General features: G+C 38.0%; 2 protein-coding genes across 2 annotated transcripts; both read left to right on the forward strand.

Annotated features, from left to right (window-relative positions):
• Positions 1 to 4,521: 4,521 nt before the first annotated feature.
• LOC110375864 (esterase E4) lies at positions 4,522 to 8,916 on the forward strand. Its single transcript, XM_064039799.1, has 4 exons — positions 4,522 to 4,741; positions 5,187 to 6,201; positions 7,954 to 8,221; positions 8,399 to 8,916. Exons 1-4 carry the CDS (start codon positions 4,568 to 4,570, stop codon positions 8,901 to 8,903), a joined length of 1,962 nt encoding a protein of 653 aa, XP_063895869.1. The 5' UTR covers positions 4,522 to 4,567; the 3' UTR covers positions 8,904 to 8,916.
• A 10,295-nt stretch (positions 8,917 to 19,211) lies between these two features.
• Positions 19,212 to 19,868, forward strand: LOC135118302 (uncharacterized). The gene has a single exon (XM_064039871.1). The coding sequence runs from the start codon at positions 19,212 to 19,214 to the stop codon at positions 19,866 to 19,868; it is 657 nt and encodes a 218-aa protein (XP_063895941.1).
• Positions 19,869 to 21,031: the final 1,163 nt, after the last annotated feature.

Below are 21,031 nucleotides of genomic sequence, written 5' to 3' on the forward strand. Positions count from 1 at the left end.
CTAGCAAAACCCACTTTTTGAATATCTTACACAAAGATCTTCCTCCAAAATGCAATAATAATACAGCAGAACATGACTTGCATTTTAATTCAAAGCAAAATGCTCTACGGTTAAAGTTTCCAAACAAACTTTATCGAGTTCCCGTTACAGCCGAACGTAGTCAAACATTTACTACTAGACCTCATACTTGATCTCTTTGAACAGTGAAATGCTCTGTTTTATAAACAGGATTCCAAAGGATGCCTGCCCACGTCAGTGTTTCTGTAAGACGTTTTGAGTAAGATTTTCCGACGGACTACTAGTAGAGACTGTCGAAGATGTTCAAATGATAGTTATAACCCACCGATTTATCGTGCCTTCCGAAATATAGAAGAACTCATCATGCCATAACGGAAGAGATTTTCTGTGCAAAAAAAAACCTCGTAATAAAACTTTATTTTTGACTAAACTATGCATGGAAAACTAAATGACGGGACTATGCCTACATTTAACGGACTGACTGCGCAAGTACAACGAATCAATCTTGTTGGTTCCTTCTGTGATACAGAGAAAGTTACGAATGTTGGTCGAACAGAAACAATGTCGTCATCATCCTCCTGTCCTTATCCTAACTGTACTTAAAGGCTTCTTCCTCTAAGTTCTAATTTTCTAATTTTCTTCTTCCAATACTTCTAAACCTGAAGACGTCCTTAGAAAAAAAGTGGCACTATTTATTTATGTAATACTTTTAGCACATAATGTACAATGGAGAACTTAACGCCTCTCGTTAGGCGTTCTCTACCAGTCTCCCTTTTAACACTCTTTCCAGCTACATCGTTCGGAAAATTGAAATGACATAACAACTCCACAACACGGTCTAAGCTAAGTTATTTACTGCATATAAATGACAAACTACACTGCATATTTTCCGAATTTTCCACGGAAAACTTCGCAGAAAACGGGACAGCGCTAAACGTCCACAACACACAAATAATATCTAACGCCACTCGGCGAGGTGTGAGCGAGAATAACATATTTTATGCAGGTCTACATGGAAACCTACTAAACCGAATATATTCAGCATAAAGAGGTAGCGGAGGGACTTTTAGAAGTCACGACACGATTGCAAACTGTAGGTACGTCTTTCTTAGAAGGAAGAAAAATAAAATCGTCCACCTATGGAGCAACTCTGGTTACAAATGTTCCTTGCTAACTAGCCTGTGACTTGCCTAACAAAGAAATAAAAGAGTGCTTGCTTACAGTGGTACAGTACAGTAAAATAGGTGAGTTTCTAAAACGATGAAAAAATTGCTTCTAACCCTCATTCAATTCATTCCTTCCAGTAAATGCTATTGAAAAAAGTCTGAACTATTAACAGAATTTTCTTTTTAGTGACACGCTCTTGAGTGAAGTTGGTTTCACTCGTTCACTTGTATTAGGCCTCTGCCTCGAATTTTGCGGGCAGCGGGGCGGCAGCGGCGGCGGCGCGGGCGGTCACCGTTTGACTGGAGCTCACCGCTCGTTGCCCGCTCCCGCGCCGCTGTATTCGAGGGCCGGTCCAGTTGATTATACGCGTAAGATCTTGCCGCTCCCGCGCCGCCGCCGCTGCCGCCCCGATGCCCGCAAAATTCGATTCCGAGGCCTTACAAGTCACTTGCGTTATTTCTTATAGTGGTCGGCTTTCAGTCTAACGAGATGCAGCTGAGTACCAGTATTTTACAGGGGAGCAAGTACCAGTATTTTACTGCCTATTTGACCTCCTCAACCCAATTTATACACAAATATGTTAAAAAAAGTCGTATAGTCTAAACGTCACCACAACAACACTTGGCCGCCGGACGCAAGAAATGTGCCCGTATAGGATATCTTATGATAATATATTTTGCAGCATGGCTTTGCGATTTCCTTGCCTAATATATTTCTATTTATTTATTTAGTATCGCGTTGCTTAGCTGACCTTTTGTAGGATAAATGAGGTAATAATTTACACTATCATCATTGCGGCTGTGCAATTTCAAAACCTAGTATCTGACATTTTTTTTAAAAAGCGTGTTTTTGCATTTTTCGACCTTATAGACCACTCTCCACATACTAGGATAGCAAAAACTCCCAAAAATTTGACAAAAACGAAGTTACACAAAGTCGGAAACCTAGTATCTACAGTAAACGTTTTCAAAATGCAAAAATTACAAGATTAAAACATAGTATCTAACATCAACCATTTTAAAAACCTAGTTAGTGCTTGTAGTTACTTGGATATAAAATGGTTCATGTAGATACTAAGCCAATGAAATGGTTGTAATAAACGTCAAAACTCCCGCGCAACTTTAGTAAGTGAGAAGAAGTCGTTGCAAGTGCGTGTTTTTGTCTCTAAAAATGAGTAAAAATCAGTTTTATAGGTCGAAATTGATCTTGAGTGCTTTAAAAGAACAACATGGTGAAATTTAAGTACGCTTCAGTGTATAATATTGTCAAGATTGTTTGTTTTCCAAGATTTTTTAATGAATAAAAGGCATTTTTTTTAACGACGTCAAAAATCATCAAATGAACCCTCCCGCTGTGGGTTAGCAGCGGTGAGGGAGTGTCAGACTCTTACTGACTAAAAACCGTCGTGTTCCGTCGTGGGCCTTTTATGTGCCAGGGCCACGGTATCTCTTTCGAACAACCCGCAGCCCCAGCAGGCCTTAGCCCTACTGGGCCCCGCTGGGGTTGCTGACATCTCTTTGAGGAGTGCGTGGAACAACGCGCGCCGTCGACACGGGTCTGTCGTCTAAGCAGACTGACGGATGCTCAGCCACCCGAACTCACCGCCCAAAGACCCACGCCTACGGTGGCCGGGAGTCATCTCGCGACACCCGGCGCCCGTGTCTACCTGGTCCAGCGCGGCGGCCGGGATGAGAGGTGCGAACTCTCTGACGTTCCGCCGCCTCCTTCTCGAGCATGACTGCTTCGCCGAAGGAGGCGACGGCATCCCATTTCCTCTCGCCCCGGACCATGGCCTGAACCAGGGCCAGACGCGAGAGGTCGCCGCCGCCTAAAGCCTCGACGAGTACTCGGCGGTGCCCTTCCCACGCAGGGCACTCCTGGACTGTGTGGTCCACCGTGTCCTCGGGGCTGTCCGCACAGTGGTGACACCCGGGCGCCTCCTCACGACCGATTCGATGCAGGTACCTCCCGAAACAACCGTGTCCGGTGAGGACCTGCGTCATGCGATACGTGTGGGTGCCTTGACTCCTCCCGAGCCACTCGTCGAAGAGGGGACTTACCGCCACGATGGTGGCGTGCCCTGCACTGGGTTGCGACAGTCGTTCCCTCCAGGCCACCATGAGATCGCGCCGGAGCTCCGCCCGCTGCTCGATAACTTGCCGCGGCAACAGGGTTTCCCCCCGGCGCTGTGCCTCCTCGCGCCAGTCGTACTAGCGCAAGAAGACTCTCGCCTCCAGATCCCATGGTGGCAGTCCGGCTAGTAGGCTAGCTGCTTCGCGGGAGATCATGCGGTACCCCCGGATTAGCCTAATGGCTAATCCGGGGGTACCGCATGATCTCATAATTCTCCACAAAGGATCATAATTCTACACAAAGGGCCTAATGGCCCGGATTAGCCTAATGGCTAATCCGGGCCATTAGGCCCTTTGGGGCACGTTCAGGTAGTGTACGGCCCGCGGCCGTACGGAACGTTATGAAAAAACACAATCCCTTGACCATGCCAATCTTAAAAAATATTATTTTTTTTGTACTGAGAAAAAGTAGTGTTTGGTTTCCGATTATCTATTTTTTTTAATCTTTTCCATTAAAACTGCTTATCACTATTTCGTTGTTGTTTTTTATTGTTTCTTCTTTTTTCTAGGTTTATAAAAGTGCATTTAGTTTCTACTCAGTAAATTCAGACCTAAATGAAATCAAAGCAAGTGATCTTACTAGGTCTATTAATTTGCATTTTGTCCCCATTCAGTATATTTTAGAACTAGATGAAAATAAAGCAAGTGATCTTACTAGGTTTTGAAATTGTCACACTCAAAAAGTTAGAACTAAGAAAACAATTTTTTTATCAGTAACTGCTCCTCTACGTACATACTTGGTGATAGACGCATTAAAACACTTTTTTTTTAAACCCTGTTATCTCCCTCAAATTTTGCAATCACTCCCAGGACGGTACGACTAATATTATTGAAACGGCAAGCTGTCAAAGATATGAAATCGTTTTTCGGCTCTCCTGTAAAATTTGGTTTTGTGCAGATACTGGGTTTTGTTATTTCGCAGCCGATTGGTATGCAAAAGCTAAAGAAACATATAAAGCTTATTTTTTTTAATTAATAATATTCTAGAAAATACTTTCTTTTTTCACAATCGTGATATTATTTAGAGAGACCAAGAAAGTACACGTGGTATTACACCAAAGGCCAAAAATCCGATCAACCTTTAAATCCTCAAAGATAAATTAGCCAAATAATATTATGTCAAGGTCCCTTATCACTGAAGAAATCACTGGCATTACTAAATAATTGATGTAATAATAATTCATTATCTACAATTATCAGTTACCGTGCTATATTGATAACTTGCATTCGAATTTTTACCACCGGCGGCGATGTTTCGGGAAATTTTATTTCTTGTTTTGGTAGTGAATGTGTTGGCTGAAGACTATAAGGTGGTCCGTTTGGATGTTGGCAGTGTGAGAGGTGAAAAGTACTGGGCTGGTGATTTCTATGAGTTCTATGGAGTGCCATATGCTACCGCGCCTAAGGGACGGGACAAGTTTAAGGTAAGACACTTTATGTATGTAAATATGTGAACTGATGATGATGTTCCCAATCAACATTGAATCTTACGATGTAGAGATAAAGTTGAAAATATATCTAAACTTTAACAGATTATAATAGTAGTAACTTGATGGTCTGGTGTCTGTAGATACCTATTATGTAGAGTGATACGGTTTTTAGATAAAACATCCGTGAAAACCACTTTACTGCAGCCACAATAGTTGAACAATCAGTGTGTATCGCATATATATGACTCATGGGAAAGGAAAGTTAATAATGTTAAAATTAACCTGAATTAAGATGATGTATAACTTTCTGAAAACAATTACTTTCTGAGAATAGATTCATAGAATTAAAAGTAGTCTAAGTGGTTGATTAATATGACACATTAATTAATTAATGTTGGTTTGATGTCTGTTATTAACTTTATTTTCCAACTCATTCCAGGCTCCCCTCCCGGTGCAACCATGGGAAGGCATCATGGACGCCAACGTAAGGCACAATGTTTGCGAACAAGTCTACCTGACAGATGACGATGATGATGAAATTATTCTTGATGGAGTCGAAGACTGCTTGACCATGAACCTCTTTGTCCCAACAATCGCAAACGAGAACAATCTGGTACCGGTACTGGTGTACATTCACAGTGGTGCCTTCTCAGGAGGTAGTGGAAACATGGGCAAGTTTAACTATCTAGCCCGCCATGATGTCCTAGTAATCAGTTTCAATTATAGACTGGGATTCAAAGGATTCGCTTGTTTGGGAACTGAAGAGATACCTGGCAATGCTGCGCTGAAAGACCAGCTCGCAGCTTTGAGATTTATCAATAAGCACATCAGCAAGTTTGGTGGAGATCCTAATGACGTGACGTTGGCTGGCTTCAGTGTAGGAGCTTCTATGGCTGAACTATTAGCTCTCTCGAAAACAACTGAAGGATTGATACATAAACTAATACTTGAAAGTGGCTCAGCATTGTCGCCATTCGCAATAAACAGAGATCCGGTTAATAGTGCTACGAATTTGGCGATATCTGTAGGGTTTAAGAATACAGGAAAAATTGAGGACTTGACAGAGTTTCTGCTCAACGCAACAGCGATGGATTTGGCTGCTGGCAGCAAGAATTTCTTCTTAAAAAATTCCACCTTCGGCTTATCACCATGCATTGAAAATGTGGTCAAAAATTCTGAACCTATTTTGACAGAGTCTCCGTTGATTACGTTACATAAAAGCGATTATGAGAAAATTCCGGTTTTAACTGGATTTGCAAACATGGAAGGAATAAGTAGAACAATAAGGTTTGCGGATTGGAGTGAGATGATGAACGACCATTTTGCTGACTTCTTACCAGGTGACCTAGCTTTTGACAGTGATAAGTCACGAGATGATTTCATCAATGACGTTAAGAAATATTACTTTAAAAACGAGGAAATAACTCACGATAGCGTTGAAGGATATATCGACGGTAAAAAGGCAAAAGGGGTCAAGCGCCACATTTTGCGATTTTAACTTTTTTATTGACCCCAACTCCACTATTTTTTCTCTTTCGAATGGTCGTAGTATCGTTTTCCTAGCATGAAAAAATGTCGCTTGTACCAAAGAATTATTTGTACTGAAGTGCCAAATCGATACTTGCCAAAAGTGCTCAAGCGACACCAACTTTACGTTTTTGTATCGCCTTGTCATTTGGCATAATTTTAAAAACAATATTAGAAGTAAATATGTCGTTTGTATCCATTTTTCTTTTATTTGTTTAATAACTATAACGTCGCTTACACCAATAGTAAAAATTGACAACTAAACATAAATTGGCGCTTGGCCCCTTTCTTAAATAATTTTATTTTCATTACGTTGCATTTGATCCACTCCGCACGCACGACAGCGCCCTTGCAAATGGGTATATGTCTCATATAGGTACGTGAAAGCGAGTTCACGCGTGTTTGAAACGCGATCGCAGTTTTTAACACATGTCTGCAACCGAACACGTGAAATTGCGAAGTGTTTTAGGCCGAAAAAGACTTGCTAGTACCAAGAAGGTTAGGTATTTGATTATAATGATAGCAATAGAGGGGTCGAAGAAATTTAAGATGCCGTGATTCCCCTACTATCATCGGTAAATTCATCCTCATTTTATTTATTTTATAAAAATAAATTTAACGTTTCTTAGGATAGTTTTTAGGGTTCCGTACCCAAAGGGTAAAACGGGACCCTAATGTTTTCGCTCCTCTGTCCGTCCGTCCGTCCGTCTGTCACCAGGCTGTATCTCATGAGCCGTGATAGTTAGAGAGTTGAAATTTTCACAGATGATGTATTTCTGTTGCCGCTATAACAACAAATACTGAAAACTAGAATCAAGTAAATATTCTGGGGGGCTCCTATACAAAAAACGTGATTTTTTTAAGAACTGGTAATAGGTAGTAGGTACGCGTTTCATAGGTACATGTTGGATAATTTTATTACGAGAGCAACTTGAAAATGTGTTTATTGAGATATCTTAACGATATTGGTGTCAAATAAAAGGCTAGACCTTTTTGTTGACACCAATTTTTGTATAAAACCATTTTATCCGTTTTTGAATCATGTAAATCGGTTCACGCGTTTAGAAAATCATTAAAAATTAGCAAAAATGTAAACAATCATAATTTTTACCAAGTTATTGTGGTTTATTTACTCAAATAATGTGATAACATGCTGTTGTATGTACTATCAGTTAGGTAACTGCTGTTTTTTGGATCTCAGTTTTGTTCCTTGTATTGTTTTAATTTAATACATAATCCATAGTTCTATTACCTACCTGCTGTGCCAAATATAAAATAATACTGTTAATTAAGATATTTTAACTTAAGCCAAAATCTGACTTAGTTCTATGATCTGTTGTGCAAAATAAAATAAATACTTTACTACTTTATATACATGGAGCTTAGGCCAAAATCTAAATATTCCAACATTCAATATTGGTGCTTGACCCCCTCGCAAATGCGATAAACCTGGTAAAAACCTGGGGTCAAGCGACATCTATCTTTGAAACTATTGATCTCAGGCTTAATTTGATGTAAAATTATTAAAGAACATTGTATTTAAGTAAACTTTTCTGAAGATTGTGATGTGATTCAATAAAGCAATAAAGAGATATTATTTTTTTTTACTTTCTTTTTACTCTCCTGAACAATTTGATCTGTGGTGCTTGACCCCTTTTGCCTTTTACCCGTCGATATAGATTACTTCTCAGATTCAATGTTTAAATATGCCATAATGAAATCAGCTAAAATGCATGCTCTTAAATCTACAAGGCCGGTCTATATGTATGAGTTTTCGTACGTTGGAAAGCTAAGTTTTAAGCATGGGTTTATGGCTAGAATAAAGGGTGCCAGTCATCGAGATCAAACTTCGTATTTGATAGATTTCTATGATTTCACAAACTCTCTAGCAGACATGGATACTAGAGACCGCATGACGGCCATGTGGACAGATTTTGTGAAGTTTGAGTAAGTATTATCCAAAATAGTTTAATATTGGTCTATATAATATTTTTACTACAATATAAAATAAACTTAAAAGTAGAAAGAAATAATATAGCTATAAAGAGTTAATGTACTCCTAAAATAGTAAATAATTTAATTGCATACGTAATTTAAAATAATATTATTTTTTCCCATTTACAGAAACCCGACTGCATACGAGAGCTTACTAATTGACGTACAGTGGCCGAAATACACAAATAAAGAACAAAAATATTTGCAAATAGGTAACAGCTTGAGAGTTAAGAAAGACTTGTTTGAAAACCAATATACTTTTTGGGATTCAGTCTATGACAAGTTTTACTGGCATCCGATGCCTGTGGATAAGAAAAGTATGGTAGTACCTGAGAAAAATAGTGTAAATGAAGAAGAACAGAAAACTATGAATGAAGACAAAAAGCAAGATGTAAATGAACCGCCGAGGAAAGTTCCAAGTGATGATAAGGAGCATAATGAGAGTGAAACTGCAAAAAATAGTGAAGAAATTAAGAAAACTGAAAGTGTAGATAAGAAGAAAAGTATCAATGAACCAAATGTCAAAAGTGGAACTGATAAAAAGAAAAAACCTGTGACTGAAGAAAAGAAGTTAAATGAAAAGGAAACTTCACAGAAAAACCCTTCTTCTAATAAGGAGAAAACTGGCAAATAAAATGTAAAACACGGCTTTATTGACTTTTAATTGGAATAGTATTTCGGAAAACTAGGGTAAGTCTATTATCTACACATCCTCAGCAATTCTAATGGAATAAAACCAATTACAGATTCACACAAAAGAATCTTTCGCTCTGAACAAAAAAATTACGCAAATATCAAATTCACCCCTTCACAATATCGGCTCAAATAGGATTGACAAAAACTTTCAACAACTATACCCTACAAACAAAAGGACTCAAAAGTTCAAAATATATCCCCCGATTTATTAGCTTTGGGTCCCTCAGTGTCAAGTTGTTGAAAAAGGTTACATTGCCTGACAAATTGTCCAATGATAAGCAATACACCGACAATGTATTTTCTTCCCTTTTCGGAAATCCAAAAAATAAAAAGGTCTAAAAAATTTGAGATATTCTAATATCAAAGGGGAATGATCACCATTTTTCAACGCCTGAAATGTTTGGAGCTTCCCCTTCTGAATCGATTCCGTGGGTTTTTTTATATATAAAAAATCTAAACCATACATTTTTCTACCAATATTAACCCCCGTGCAAGTGCCTCCGCTCTTGGTTTGGTCCAATTTACAAACGAACCTCCTCTTAAATATCTTGTTAGCTCTAAAATCGTATACGTATAATTTTGGCCATCATTAATCATAATTATAAACATTTTTTTAATTGTCAAAACCAACTCCTCAGTATCTGTTTTAATATGACAAAAATTAACAGGCTCACATTATAGTAACACAGGTTTGACAAAATTTTTAATAAATTCGATATTGCTACTACTTTTCTCAGCAACCTGATGTAAAATTACTGTTAGATTGACAATCGATCAATGCCCTTTTAACATCTACAAAAAGTGATTCTAGCTGCATCCTTGGCAAGTTGTTTAGAGAACTGACTATCGAAAACAAAACAAAATCGCAGTCTCTCTCAACTTGTGCCCTCGGCTCGTGTGACTGACACCTCCCTTGTTGCAAATATTTGAACGATTCCAAATGATGCACGTGCTATTGAAATTTTTTGCCGAATTCCCCACGGGGCGCCCCCTGTGTGCCGAAATTTGCAGTTCATTTTCTATGAAATTGACTAGCATTTCAGGTTGGCGTGGTCACACAAGCTCTGGTTCGTGACGAGAATTTTAGACTAGTGAAGTGTGTGGTGAACGGTTCATTCAGTCTGGGTTTTGTGTTATTTTGAATGGGCTACTAGGTTTCAAGACAATAAAGAACATGTTAACGTTATTTCGCAATTGTGGCTTTTAATCTGAAAGTACTTGCTAATAGAGATTCACCCATTTTATTTTATATACTTAAGCTAATAGAAAATACAATACATAAATAATTAACATTATAATACTACATACATCTAGGTGTCTATCTAGGTGTTAACACGAGTTGGCGGTCTCGTGTTTCATTTTAGCTATGAGCGCACTATTTGCATCAATTCCTCAAAATCAGCTTCACAAAATATTACTACCTACATTATGCACACAATACAGATTAAACACCAACAATTCGACACACATCAAGAAAAGTAAATACAAAGTCTTTATCGAATATACTCTATAAGTTGCAAACATTACAACGACTCCTAATAACTGGCAAACACTTCTAACTTTTGTATCGGTCCCTGCCATTCAAAATTCTACCCTAAGCTTCAGAGTTAAGGTTGAAAATTGAACAGGGGTGTTGGATTTAAAAGTATATTTATGTTTTGCTCCGTGACACAGGTGACACAGAGATAAGTTATGTCAATTTATAAGCGTCAAAGTCACAAGTCTCAGGGGCTCTGTTTGGTTACTTCTTGTAGCGTATGGATGGCGTCACAGTTATTGTGGGGGTGGGTAGTAATAGATTTATGTTTTTTTTTTTTTATTTGGGAGGAAAAAAGATGGTTCTGAAGAGACGTTTTGTATGTGGTGGAGATTAATATTGTGTAGTGCTTAGTTATTCATCACAGGCTTACGCGGTGTCCTGCGTGAGCGACGAACGCGACGCGACGCGACGCTGCGAACGCGACGAACGCGATCAACTCAACGGCATTCCCTACATGCGGCCTATGTGACAGTCTGCGGCAAGACGCGACGTAATGCGAACTTGTTTTGAAGGCGACCAGATGCGACATCACGAACTATTCAGAAGCGTTGTGGGACAAAAAACATAAATATTATAGAAATCGTTTTTAGTACAAAGAACTGAAAGAATATTGCTGTGTGTACTTTAAGTATGAACTTTCAAGCAAAATTGTACTGTACTTCTCCTGATTTGAGAAGTAATGACCAAAATCACGTAGGACACTTGTCGCGTATAGCATCGCGTCGCATTACGTCGCGTCGTGTTGCGTCGCGTCGCGTCGCGTTCGTCGCTCACGCAGGACACCCCGTTAGCCTTTTATCAACTATGTTGGGGTCGTCGTCAGTCTAAATCGATGCATCGGAGTAGGGACCAGTATTTTCATGGAGCGCACGACCTTTTTAACCTAATTAACCAGATAACTTGGTAAGACTAATTGATGTGTGACTACCGATAACGAAATCCAAGGATGGTCAAATAATAGCCCCAGGCTACAAATTTTAATTTCTCTTCACTCACTAACTCTTCAGGTCAAGTTGATCTTCTATCCTAGGAACGACCGCACCAACTTTTGCTTGACCTTACGACTGAACGACCAGTCTAACCAAGGGGTATTGGGTTGCCCGGGTAACTGGGTTGAGGGGGTCAGATAGGGCAGTCGCTCCTTGTAAAGCATTGGTACTCAGCTACATCCGTTTAGACTCGAAGCCGACCCCAACATAGTCTGGAAAAAGGCTTGGAGGATGATGACGACTGGACGATCCATTACTTGCCATTTGGTATTTAGAGGAGTATCCTGATTATATGAAATCGAGTCATGTTCACAGCATCACTAAAAATAATATAAGATTTCTATCTCAAAATGTTCCGCAACCAAAACCAATCTGTATACAGGCTGTTCAATAGTATCTAGTGGTAGGTACGTCACTTAATTAAGTGCAAGAAGACGTCATTCAGAGCGATCGGTTTGCGGCATCCTGTCATCCGTGGCTGCGTTGCTCGACATTCAATACTGACGTACTTCCACGAGGTATAGGCTGTTGTTTTTGAGAAAAGTGTATTTTTAGTTTAATTAATTTGTTTGTATAAAATTAAAAAAGATTTCTTTTTATATTAGATGGATAATGGTGAGCGATTTTTTCACGTTTTTTTATAAAAAAATATTATTTATTAAAAAACTTTTATTTTAATATTTAACAATTTCAGGAGCAGCTGTTTTACTCAGGGCCTTGGCAAAACACATAGAGCTTCGTGTATATTAAAATAATAAAAACATTTTATCTTAACACAACAAAATATTAAAATTATGCTGCATGCTTAATATTTCCATCTAAAACCACGAGAACTCAGAAACACATAAAGAAATAAGTCAAAAAAACTGAAAAATGCTATTATTGGTGTGCACGGCAGGGAATGAGAATGAATGCCGTCTAGCCGCAGTCCGTGTGACATGTTGACATTCGCGGTCACGCCGATAGACTGACCTCCCGGTATACAGGCTGTGGGATAGACTAGTGTGAAAGTTAGATTAGTATTTTTTGAAAAATAAAAAGAAATGTAAATATGTCTAGTAATTTTTGTCAATGTCGAAAAAAAATAGAAAAGAACGAAATATTTCATTCTAATACCTATAAGTGTTAATGCAATTATTTAAGAGGTAAATAAAATTATTCTTGATATTATTTTATTAAAGTTGCTGTAGATTTTACTATTGCGTTGTAAGATTGTGACAAAAATATACTTTGGTAAGACGGACAAAAATATTTGAGCATTGCCTTCGTTGGGTGGTGGGGTAAGTTAAACTCTGGTTTTCAGTTGACACCAGTGACACTGGAAGCCAACCTTCACGTACACATTTTCAAAAATCCAGCACTATACTCATCATTTCTTCCGAGACTTTTCCCAAAATCCAAAAATTATCAGCGACATCATTATTCTAAAACATCCTGTAGTCCCCAGTCTTGCTAGCATTCCAGTGCCGTATCGCTATGCAAACTGAGTTCGAACGCGTTCACCCGGCGACATAACTATCCATATCGCCAACAGGCGGATAGACCGACAAATTACGCAGTTATGCTACGAGTAAATCTCCTGGCTTGCTATACAAACCACCGATGGATTGGGAATAGGAATGTGATAAGATGGAAATTGGGAGGTAATTTTGGAACTGTTTTGAGTCGGAGTGTAGTGAAGAAAAGCTAGAATAAGACATTTGAGATACAATAATAATCTCTATTTATAAGAATCAAGCAACAATCATGAGAATCATGAGTGAGCGGATGTGTAAATGTTTTGTTAAGCTTTCCTTAAAAACTGCAGAACAAATTATGATGAAATTTGGTAATAACATAGCTCATTATATTAGAATAACATACATTTTTTTTATTATCATTAACTAAGTTTTACCCTTACCCTTTTGCATTCATTATAACCGGTTCCACACGTGCTCCATCAATACTAAAATATAACGACAACCTATACACACGAAACTTTACAAAAATCAGATACCAATAAGTCACGCTTTATCTATCTACAAGAAATTCTTTTAAAAAACCTCGTCGTTGCTTCCATAAATCTTTTGGTAGAAAAAAATCTTCGTTCGCTCTCCCCCTTGGCGCGAATGACTGTGCAATTATCAATATCACCACAACATAGCTTTGTGAAGCCGGAAAATTCCTATTTCATAGCTATAAATCAGTTTTCCGTTTATTAAAACACCCTGGCACCTTCGATCGAATCGCCCCCTTGAGATGGTGTGTTCTTGTTGGGGCTGTAGGTTCTGTACTTCGTTTGGTTAGGTTAGGAATGGATTATGTGAAAGATTGTTGAGTGAAAAGAATGTTAGTTAGAATGAAGTCAGATGGAGAAGTGTGGAAGAAGACATGGTGGGCGAACGTCAAATGAACATTGGGATCAGGGGCAGGAAGATGATGACGTGATAGATGTAAAGTATAAGATATGTATAATTAAATAGTTTTCGAAAATGATAAAAGCTATTTTACAGGGGATAGTGGAGTTCACTAAAAAACTGTTTTTGCAGATACACCTGTATTCATATTTTTTTGAGACTCATTATTGAGTACCAGGCAAACTTATATATTCTTTCGTATAAAAAGATCTTGGTTTTCTCTAATAGGAACAACCCCATGCACAAGGGGTGGGCTGTATACTTTTTAATCTGCTACCCCATGTAATCTGGTTCAGGAAGCGACACCGAGGGCAAACATTGTTTAATGTTGTCTAAGAAATACTATTACAGATAAGAAATTAGGGAGCTTTTTGAAACTGCTGCCATTTTTTCATTTAAAAACCAATTTTTAAAAAAGGGGAGTCTTTTCGGTTACTTGATTTTGTCGATTCAACATTTTGAAATAACAAGACGTTTTTACTAGAATACAATTTTACTCAAACATGATTACTTTTGATAAGAATTGCAAACCCCTACTGTAAATTATAAAAAAAACCGTTTAGGAAAACAGAGTAGCTGACACTGGCTTTAGCTAGGAAAACAAATCTTACGGATGAATCAACCCTAGTGGCATTATATCTATACAGACTGCAACCTAGGCCCTAAAATTCAACTACCCAAAACGTAGTTTAGCCTCAACTCTCAAAATATAGACGTAAACCACCAACATCAGGCATCCACTCAACATTTCTGACTAGCCTCAAAAAACTCAAATAAAATCAATACTCAACAATTACGTCAATAATTTCAGATGCCGGGTGACAATCAGGAAAAAGGTTGAGTACCAATACATATCTTTGTGCCAATGACAGTTCAGTAATGGAAGGTTTTTGAAAGGGACAGGCCTCTCGATAAGGGACCTATTGTCGCGTTATTTAATTTTCAATTCTATTGTTATCATTATTGTGTGAAGTGGATTAATAATTGGTTTATTTTCGGATTAGTGTGGATTGGTTGATTGGGGGTGATAGTCTCGTAGTGGCGAAGATACTTTATTTAAAAAAAAATGTTGAAATGAACCGTTTTCGATTATGTATTTCCTGATATACATAGATTGTATAAGTACTGCTCTTGGTAAAGTTCGATTTAAGGTCCCAATTAAAACGGCCTAACCGCCACAGTCATTTAATAGACACAAAACGTAATATTATTCCTATAATCATCTGCCTATGATTTTCCCCACTATACATTGCGATCACTGTTCAGTCTAACAGCAGTAGAGTACCAGTGTTTTATATAAAATAATGAAGTGACTGTTTATCTGAACTCAACCTCCCTTGCAAAACAGAACCCTTAGCAAGATTAAAATTATATAGCTTCTAACTACCCGTAACGACCTTGAATTCTACAATGTCACTCAAGATTAAAAAAAAATGTTTCCCAAGATTTCCCAACCTTCAAGATTGTTTATACCAATATTAAATTTTAATTCTATTATGAAAATGCTTAAAGTAGAACGCACGAGGGAAATCAAGTCACATTTTATCGTATCACCTGCCTTCGTAATTATATCTTAACAAGGGTTGTGACTTCGCCTAATTAAATTCTTATTAATAACAGGAGAGGGTGCTGTAATTAAATTATATATTAAAAGGTTTAATATTAAAGTTGAATGGTATGTTTATTTTTATTTAGTGTTAAGTTTTAATGTGGGTTGGCATTGAAAATTTGATTGGACAATATTCCTAACAATTCTCATTAAAATGGTGTGCGAACTATGCAAGATTCTTGTTTTATTTCTAAGTGTTTTTTTATTATTTCGATTTAACTGCAGTGCAGTTTCCCACGAAAAACAGTTAATATTATATAGAAAGTATGTATATTCTGAAAATTTACTTATGTAGTTACTCGTGTACGGTACCTATGTAAAAAAAAATCATAATTACTACCTATCACACGACCGCTCAACATAAACAATGTTTTAATCTAATACCGTGTAATTTTTGACTGTCAAAATTGATTAGGTATAAAAGACCTCCTCGGTTCACTTTGATTATGATTTAATAAAACGCCAAAGAGTTTGTCGCATGATGTTAATTTATTTTGATTTTGCTACGCCGCTACGGTGCTACGAAGCTACGGTACTACGCTGCTATGAAAGTATCCGATTTATTAATATTGTAGGTGAAACATTTAGCTCTACCAGGAATTAGTTATACGGGTAAATATTTAGTTCGATTAGTTATTGAAATAAAATTATTTTTGATGTTTTACGAAAGTTAATATTCGATATGAGACGTGATCTTATCGTTCGCGGTTGTAATGAGGTATACCTCAAAGTATTTTTTATATCCGTGAAATTTCTTACAGTTCAAATATTCGCATTAAAAAGTATTCACCTTGATTATGAAAATATATATATTTTTTAATACCTCAACATAAAAACTGTAATACAACTTTTTACACTTTAACATAACCGCAATGGCCCAAACAAAACTAGATACTGGTGAATTTATTAAAATATACTCAATATGCGACACTGCTCTGCATAAACGGATAATCGTCGGGTTTCAATATAAAGTCGCTCTGTCGCAACGTGTGAATATTCATTAGTTATTGAATGCCCCGTGGTAGAGTTTTTTCGTGTTACTTACGGAAGAATAGATATTTGAGGTGACTGGAGAATTTTATTTTTCAAAATTAATAAAAAAAGTCGTGGTGACCTAGTGGATAAAGGACCAACCTCTCAAGTATGGGTTTGATTCTAGGTAAAGCAGGTCAGATAGGCAGTTGTTTCTTGTAAAGCACTGCTACTCAGCTGCATCCTGCTATAGACTGAAAACTGACCCCAACCTAGTTGGGAAAAGGCTCAGTCAGAAGATGATGATCGAAGAAATTCATTAAAGTATAATAACGTTTTGAATACCGCTGAGATTTAAGATTTAAATTGTTTATTAACGGGTAACTATACTAGCTCGTACTGGGATATACTATAGCCTGTGTTACTCGAGTTAATCTAGCTTCCCAACAGTAAAACATATCCATCTTACCACAAAAACTTTTAAACGTCAGTTTAACACTTGTCTAAAAAAATGATAAATTATGACGTTGAAATAAGGTCCATTTTGCAGCCACACTTTTTTTCAACAAGTGTTTGACACATGTTTAAGTTTTTGTAGTAAGACCATGTATGTTTTAATCGTTCCAGTGGTATATTCATATAAACCATTTAAACTAGTTATTTAGCCACACATACATTCATTGCAAAAGGAACACATAAGCTTTCACACAATCCATTTCTCGTTTGTTTAGTCATCCCGTTCACAATGATGTTTGTTACTCTTTCACGCAAAAACTACTGAATGGATTTTAATGAAACTTTACAATAATATAGCTTATATCCTACTAATATTATAAACGCGAAAGTTTGTATGTATAGATGTATGGATGTATGGATGTATGGATGTATGGATGTATGGATGTATGGATGTTTGTTACTCTTTCACGCAAAAACTACTGAATGGATTTTAATGAAACTTTACAATAATATAGCTTATACATCAGAATAACACATAGGCTACAATTTGTAAACATATTGTTCGAAATACTAAACCTGCGCAGACGAAGTCGCGGGCACCAGCTAGTAAAAAATAAAGGTCAAACACCGTCTCCTTAACGGGAACCAGCCCAAAGTTTCGCAGCAGATGTCAGCGGCGTCTAGACGATCGCACTGCACCAGCACTCTTATTTTATTTTGAATTCACACTATTTCCCCCATCGCTGTGGGTGAAACGAAATGAGAGAAAAAGTAAAAAGGGATCAGGTGTTTTCCAGGTATTTGGTTGGGAGAAATATTGTATGCCAATTTGGTAGGGTTATTGTTTGAAAATTGATGTTGTTTTATAATCAGGAACAGGTTATTGCGTTTAGAGTATTTTAAGAAATTGGGGAAGCAGCTAATTTTTTACTTAAGTTAATTACAACAAAACTTTCTCAAACTGCTGGCTTTTGCATATCTCTGTATAACGGCATAGCGTATACTGCACAACCTGTGCTGATAAAATCTGTAAACATAGCTATCATCGAGCTGTTATTGATAAGTTATACAATGATATTGTGAGTGCTTTAACGGAATCTGCGATTTTGTTTCGTGACCGCAATATTCATAGGAAAAAGCGAGTAGTACCAGGTTGGAATAGGCATGTCAGTGAAGCATACAGGGATGCTAGGCAGAAGTTTCGCCTGTGGGAAGACTTCGGAAAACCATTAAACGGTTCCATTTATTTTGATATGCGTGAGGCCAGAAGGATCTTTAAATCAAGGTTGAAATGGTGCCAAACCAATGAAGAACAGATTAAAATGGATATTCTGGCCTCGCACCATTCAAATAGTGATTTTCGTTCTTTTTGGAAGCACACGAATAAGTTAAGCTGTAAGCCTGGCTTCCCTGTATCCATCCAGGGTGAGAGTGACCCTGTGCGCATTGTTGACCTCTTTAAGAAACAATTTAGGATAACTTCACCGATGGGCCCCAGCTTGTCCATGCCAGATGCTGATAGCCATAGTGACCTGGGTACCACTTTTACAGTTAATGACATTAAATGTATAATTAGCTCAATGTCTCGAGGAAAGTCACCAGGGCACGATGGCCTCAGCATTGAGCATCTCAGATTTGCGGGTCCACATTTACCGAGAGTTTTAGCAATGCTTTTTAACTTTTGTATAAGTCATGGGTACATTCCTAGTCAAATGACTAAAACAATTGTAGTTCCGATACTTAAAAATAAAACAGGAGATATTGCTGATATTACTAACTACAGGCCTATTTCTCTGGCTACTATAATAGCTAAAGTGCTTGACAGCCTGCTCAATAAACAACTTAATAAGTATGTCCATTTGCACGACAATCAGTTCGGCTTTCGGCCTGGACTTTCAACAGAAAGTGCTATTTTGTGTTTGAAGTGGGCTGTCAGGTACTATGCGGACAGAAAAACTCCAACCTACGCTTGCTTCCTTGATCTATCCAAGGCATTTGATCTGGTCTCTTACAGCATTCTATGGAGAAAATTACAGGAAGCAGGAGTACCACCTGACTTAATTACCATTTTAAATACTGGTATGGAGGCCAGATCAATCAGGTACGCTGGGCAGGGGCTCTATCGGAGCCGTATGGGTTGGAGTGCGGTGTTAGGCAGGGGGGGATAAGCTCGACAACGCTCTTCAACCTTTACGTCAACGAGCTGATCGTGGCGCTCAGTAGAGAGCGTGAGGGTTGCTACATTAACGGAGTTAGTTACAATAATATTAGCTATGCCGATGACATGGCTCTACTGAGTGCCTCGGTTTGTGGTCTCAGAAGGTTGCTGGCTATCTGTGAAGGCTATGTTAAAAATCACGGATTAGTCTACAATGAGAAGAAAAGTGTAGTCATGGTCTTTGAAGCTGGTGGTCGATGCTTGAAAACAATACCTCCTGTGAGGTTGAATGGTACGGTTCTGCAGAGGACCTATAATTTTAAATATCTTGGCCATATATTGACCTCCAACTTAAAAGATGATCTAGATATTGAGAGGGAAAGAAGGGCGCTGTCGGTTCGAGCTAACATGATTGCTCGCAGGTTTGCTCGTTGCAACGTAGCTGTCAAGCAAACTTTATTCCGTGCTTATTGTACCTCTTTTTACACGTGCAGCCTGTGGGCATCATTTACTCAAAAATCGTACAGCGCCATTCGAGTACAATATAATAACGCGTTCCGGGTCTTAATGGGGCTGCCTCGCTTCTGCAGCGCATCAGGGATGTTTGCTGAAGCTCGCATTGACTGCTTCTACGCAACAATGAGGAAAAGATGCGCGTCCCTGGTGCGCCGTGTGCGGGACAGCCCCAACACCTTACTGCGCTGTATAGCGAGTAGACTCGACTGCCTGTATATGAATCACTGCTGCAGACTTTCCACTTCGGTGATAGACCTGCAGTGGTGATTTGATACAGGCAGTCATCTTAGGTTAGGATGCTTTGTTTTGAACTTTACTAACATAGTAATTAAGTAAAATTGTTACTAACAAAATGAGTCATGGTCACTTGAATAAATGAATTTAATATATATATTATGTGCCATGTTGTAGTGTAGGTAAGCTAAGTTTGTATTTTGTACGTGATTTATAAGCCCTGTGCGATATGTCGCACACACGCGCGTATCTGTCGTTTGTGAAAAAACAATACATGAGTCGTTACCAGTTTTTTATTGTGTCTACACCCAAGATCACATACAAAATCTCTAAAGTATCTTCAAAGGTTACTTCTTCTTCTTCTTTCTCCTGCCCTGTTCCCAAATTTTACTTGGGGTCGGCGCAATATGTCATTTTCTTCCATTTTCTCCTGTCACTTTATCTTCAAAGGTTACATGAAACTCCAAATCGTGGAGTGTCTCCAAAATCCTATAACTCAGCTACACCATTTATGACCACTAGACCAATAAAAATCCCCTTCAAACACAACCGTAAGTGTCTAGGTATCCCCAAACACCCTTTAAGAGACCCCTTCATAAATGCAACATCAAAAAATAAATGACTAAATAAACGCCTGAAATAAAACTGAGCCGCCATTGAAAGTAAAGTAGTTATAACCTTATAAACACATCAGGCAGTTAGGGTATCCTTTGATGGCCTTGAAGACTACTTTTCATTAAAGACCTGAAGAGTTTTTTCTCGTAAAACATTTTTTTTGCCGCTTTCTCTCTAACGTCGGGTGCACTTGCTTCTTTGAGATTCACGAACCGTGCTTTGGTAAAAAAACAGTTTACGTAGTCTGGTATTTTTTAATTGAAACTCATGGGGTAAGGGATCATGGGTTTATGGCGTAATTGATTTGACTATCTCATTAGTATTTATTTGTGGGCATGAGTTTTGAGAGAGCGTCCATTAATTTGATCTTATTTATTTCAGAGTCCTGCTTAGAAGCTGTCTCATTGCTGAGTTATTCCCCTTATAATAGGAGAATTGTTTAAGAAACTGGTTTAAACCTTTTTGAGAAACCGTGATCAAGATTTGTTCTTCATCATAATTAGAAGCTTTTGATACTTATTTTAAGTTCAGTTCCTTTTGAATCTTTTAGTGATTACTGCCATTAACATAGAAATTGTTAT

The sequence above is a fragment of the Helicoverpa armigera genome, chromosome 20 (genome assembly GCF_030705265.1).
Source record: "Helicoverpa armigera isolate CAAS_96S chromosome 20, ASM3070526v1, whole genome shotgun sequence".
In the NCBI taxonomy this organism is placed as follows: Eukaryota; Metazoa; Arthropoda; class Insecta; order Lepidoptera; family Noctuidae; genus Helicoverpa; species Helicoverpa armigera.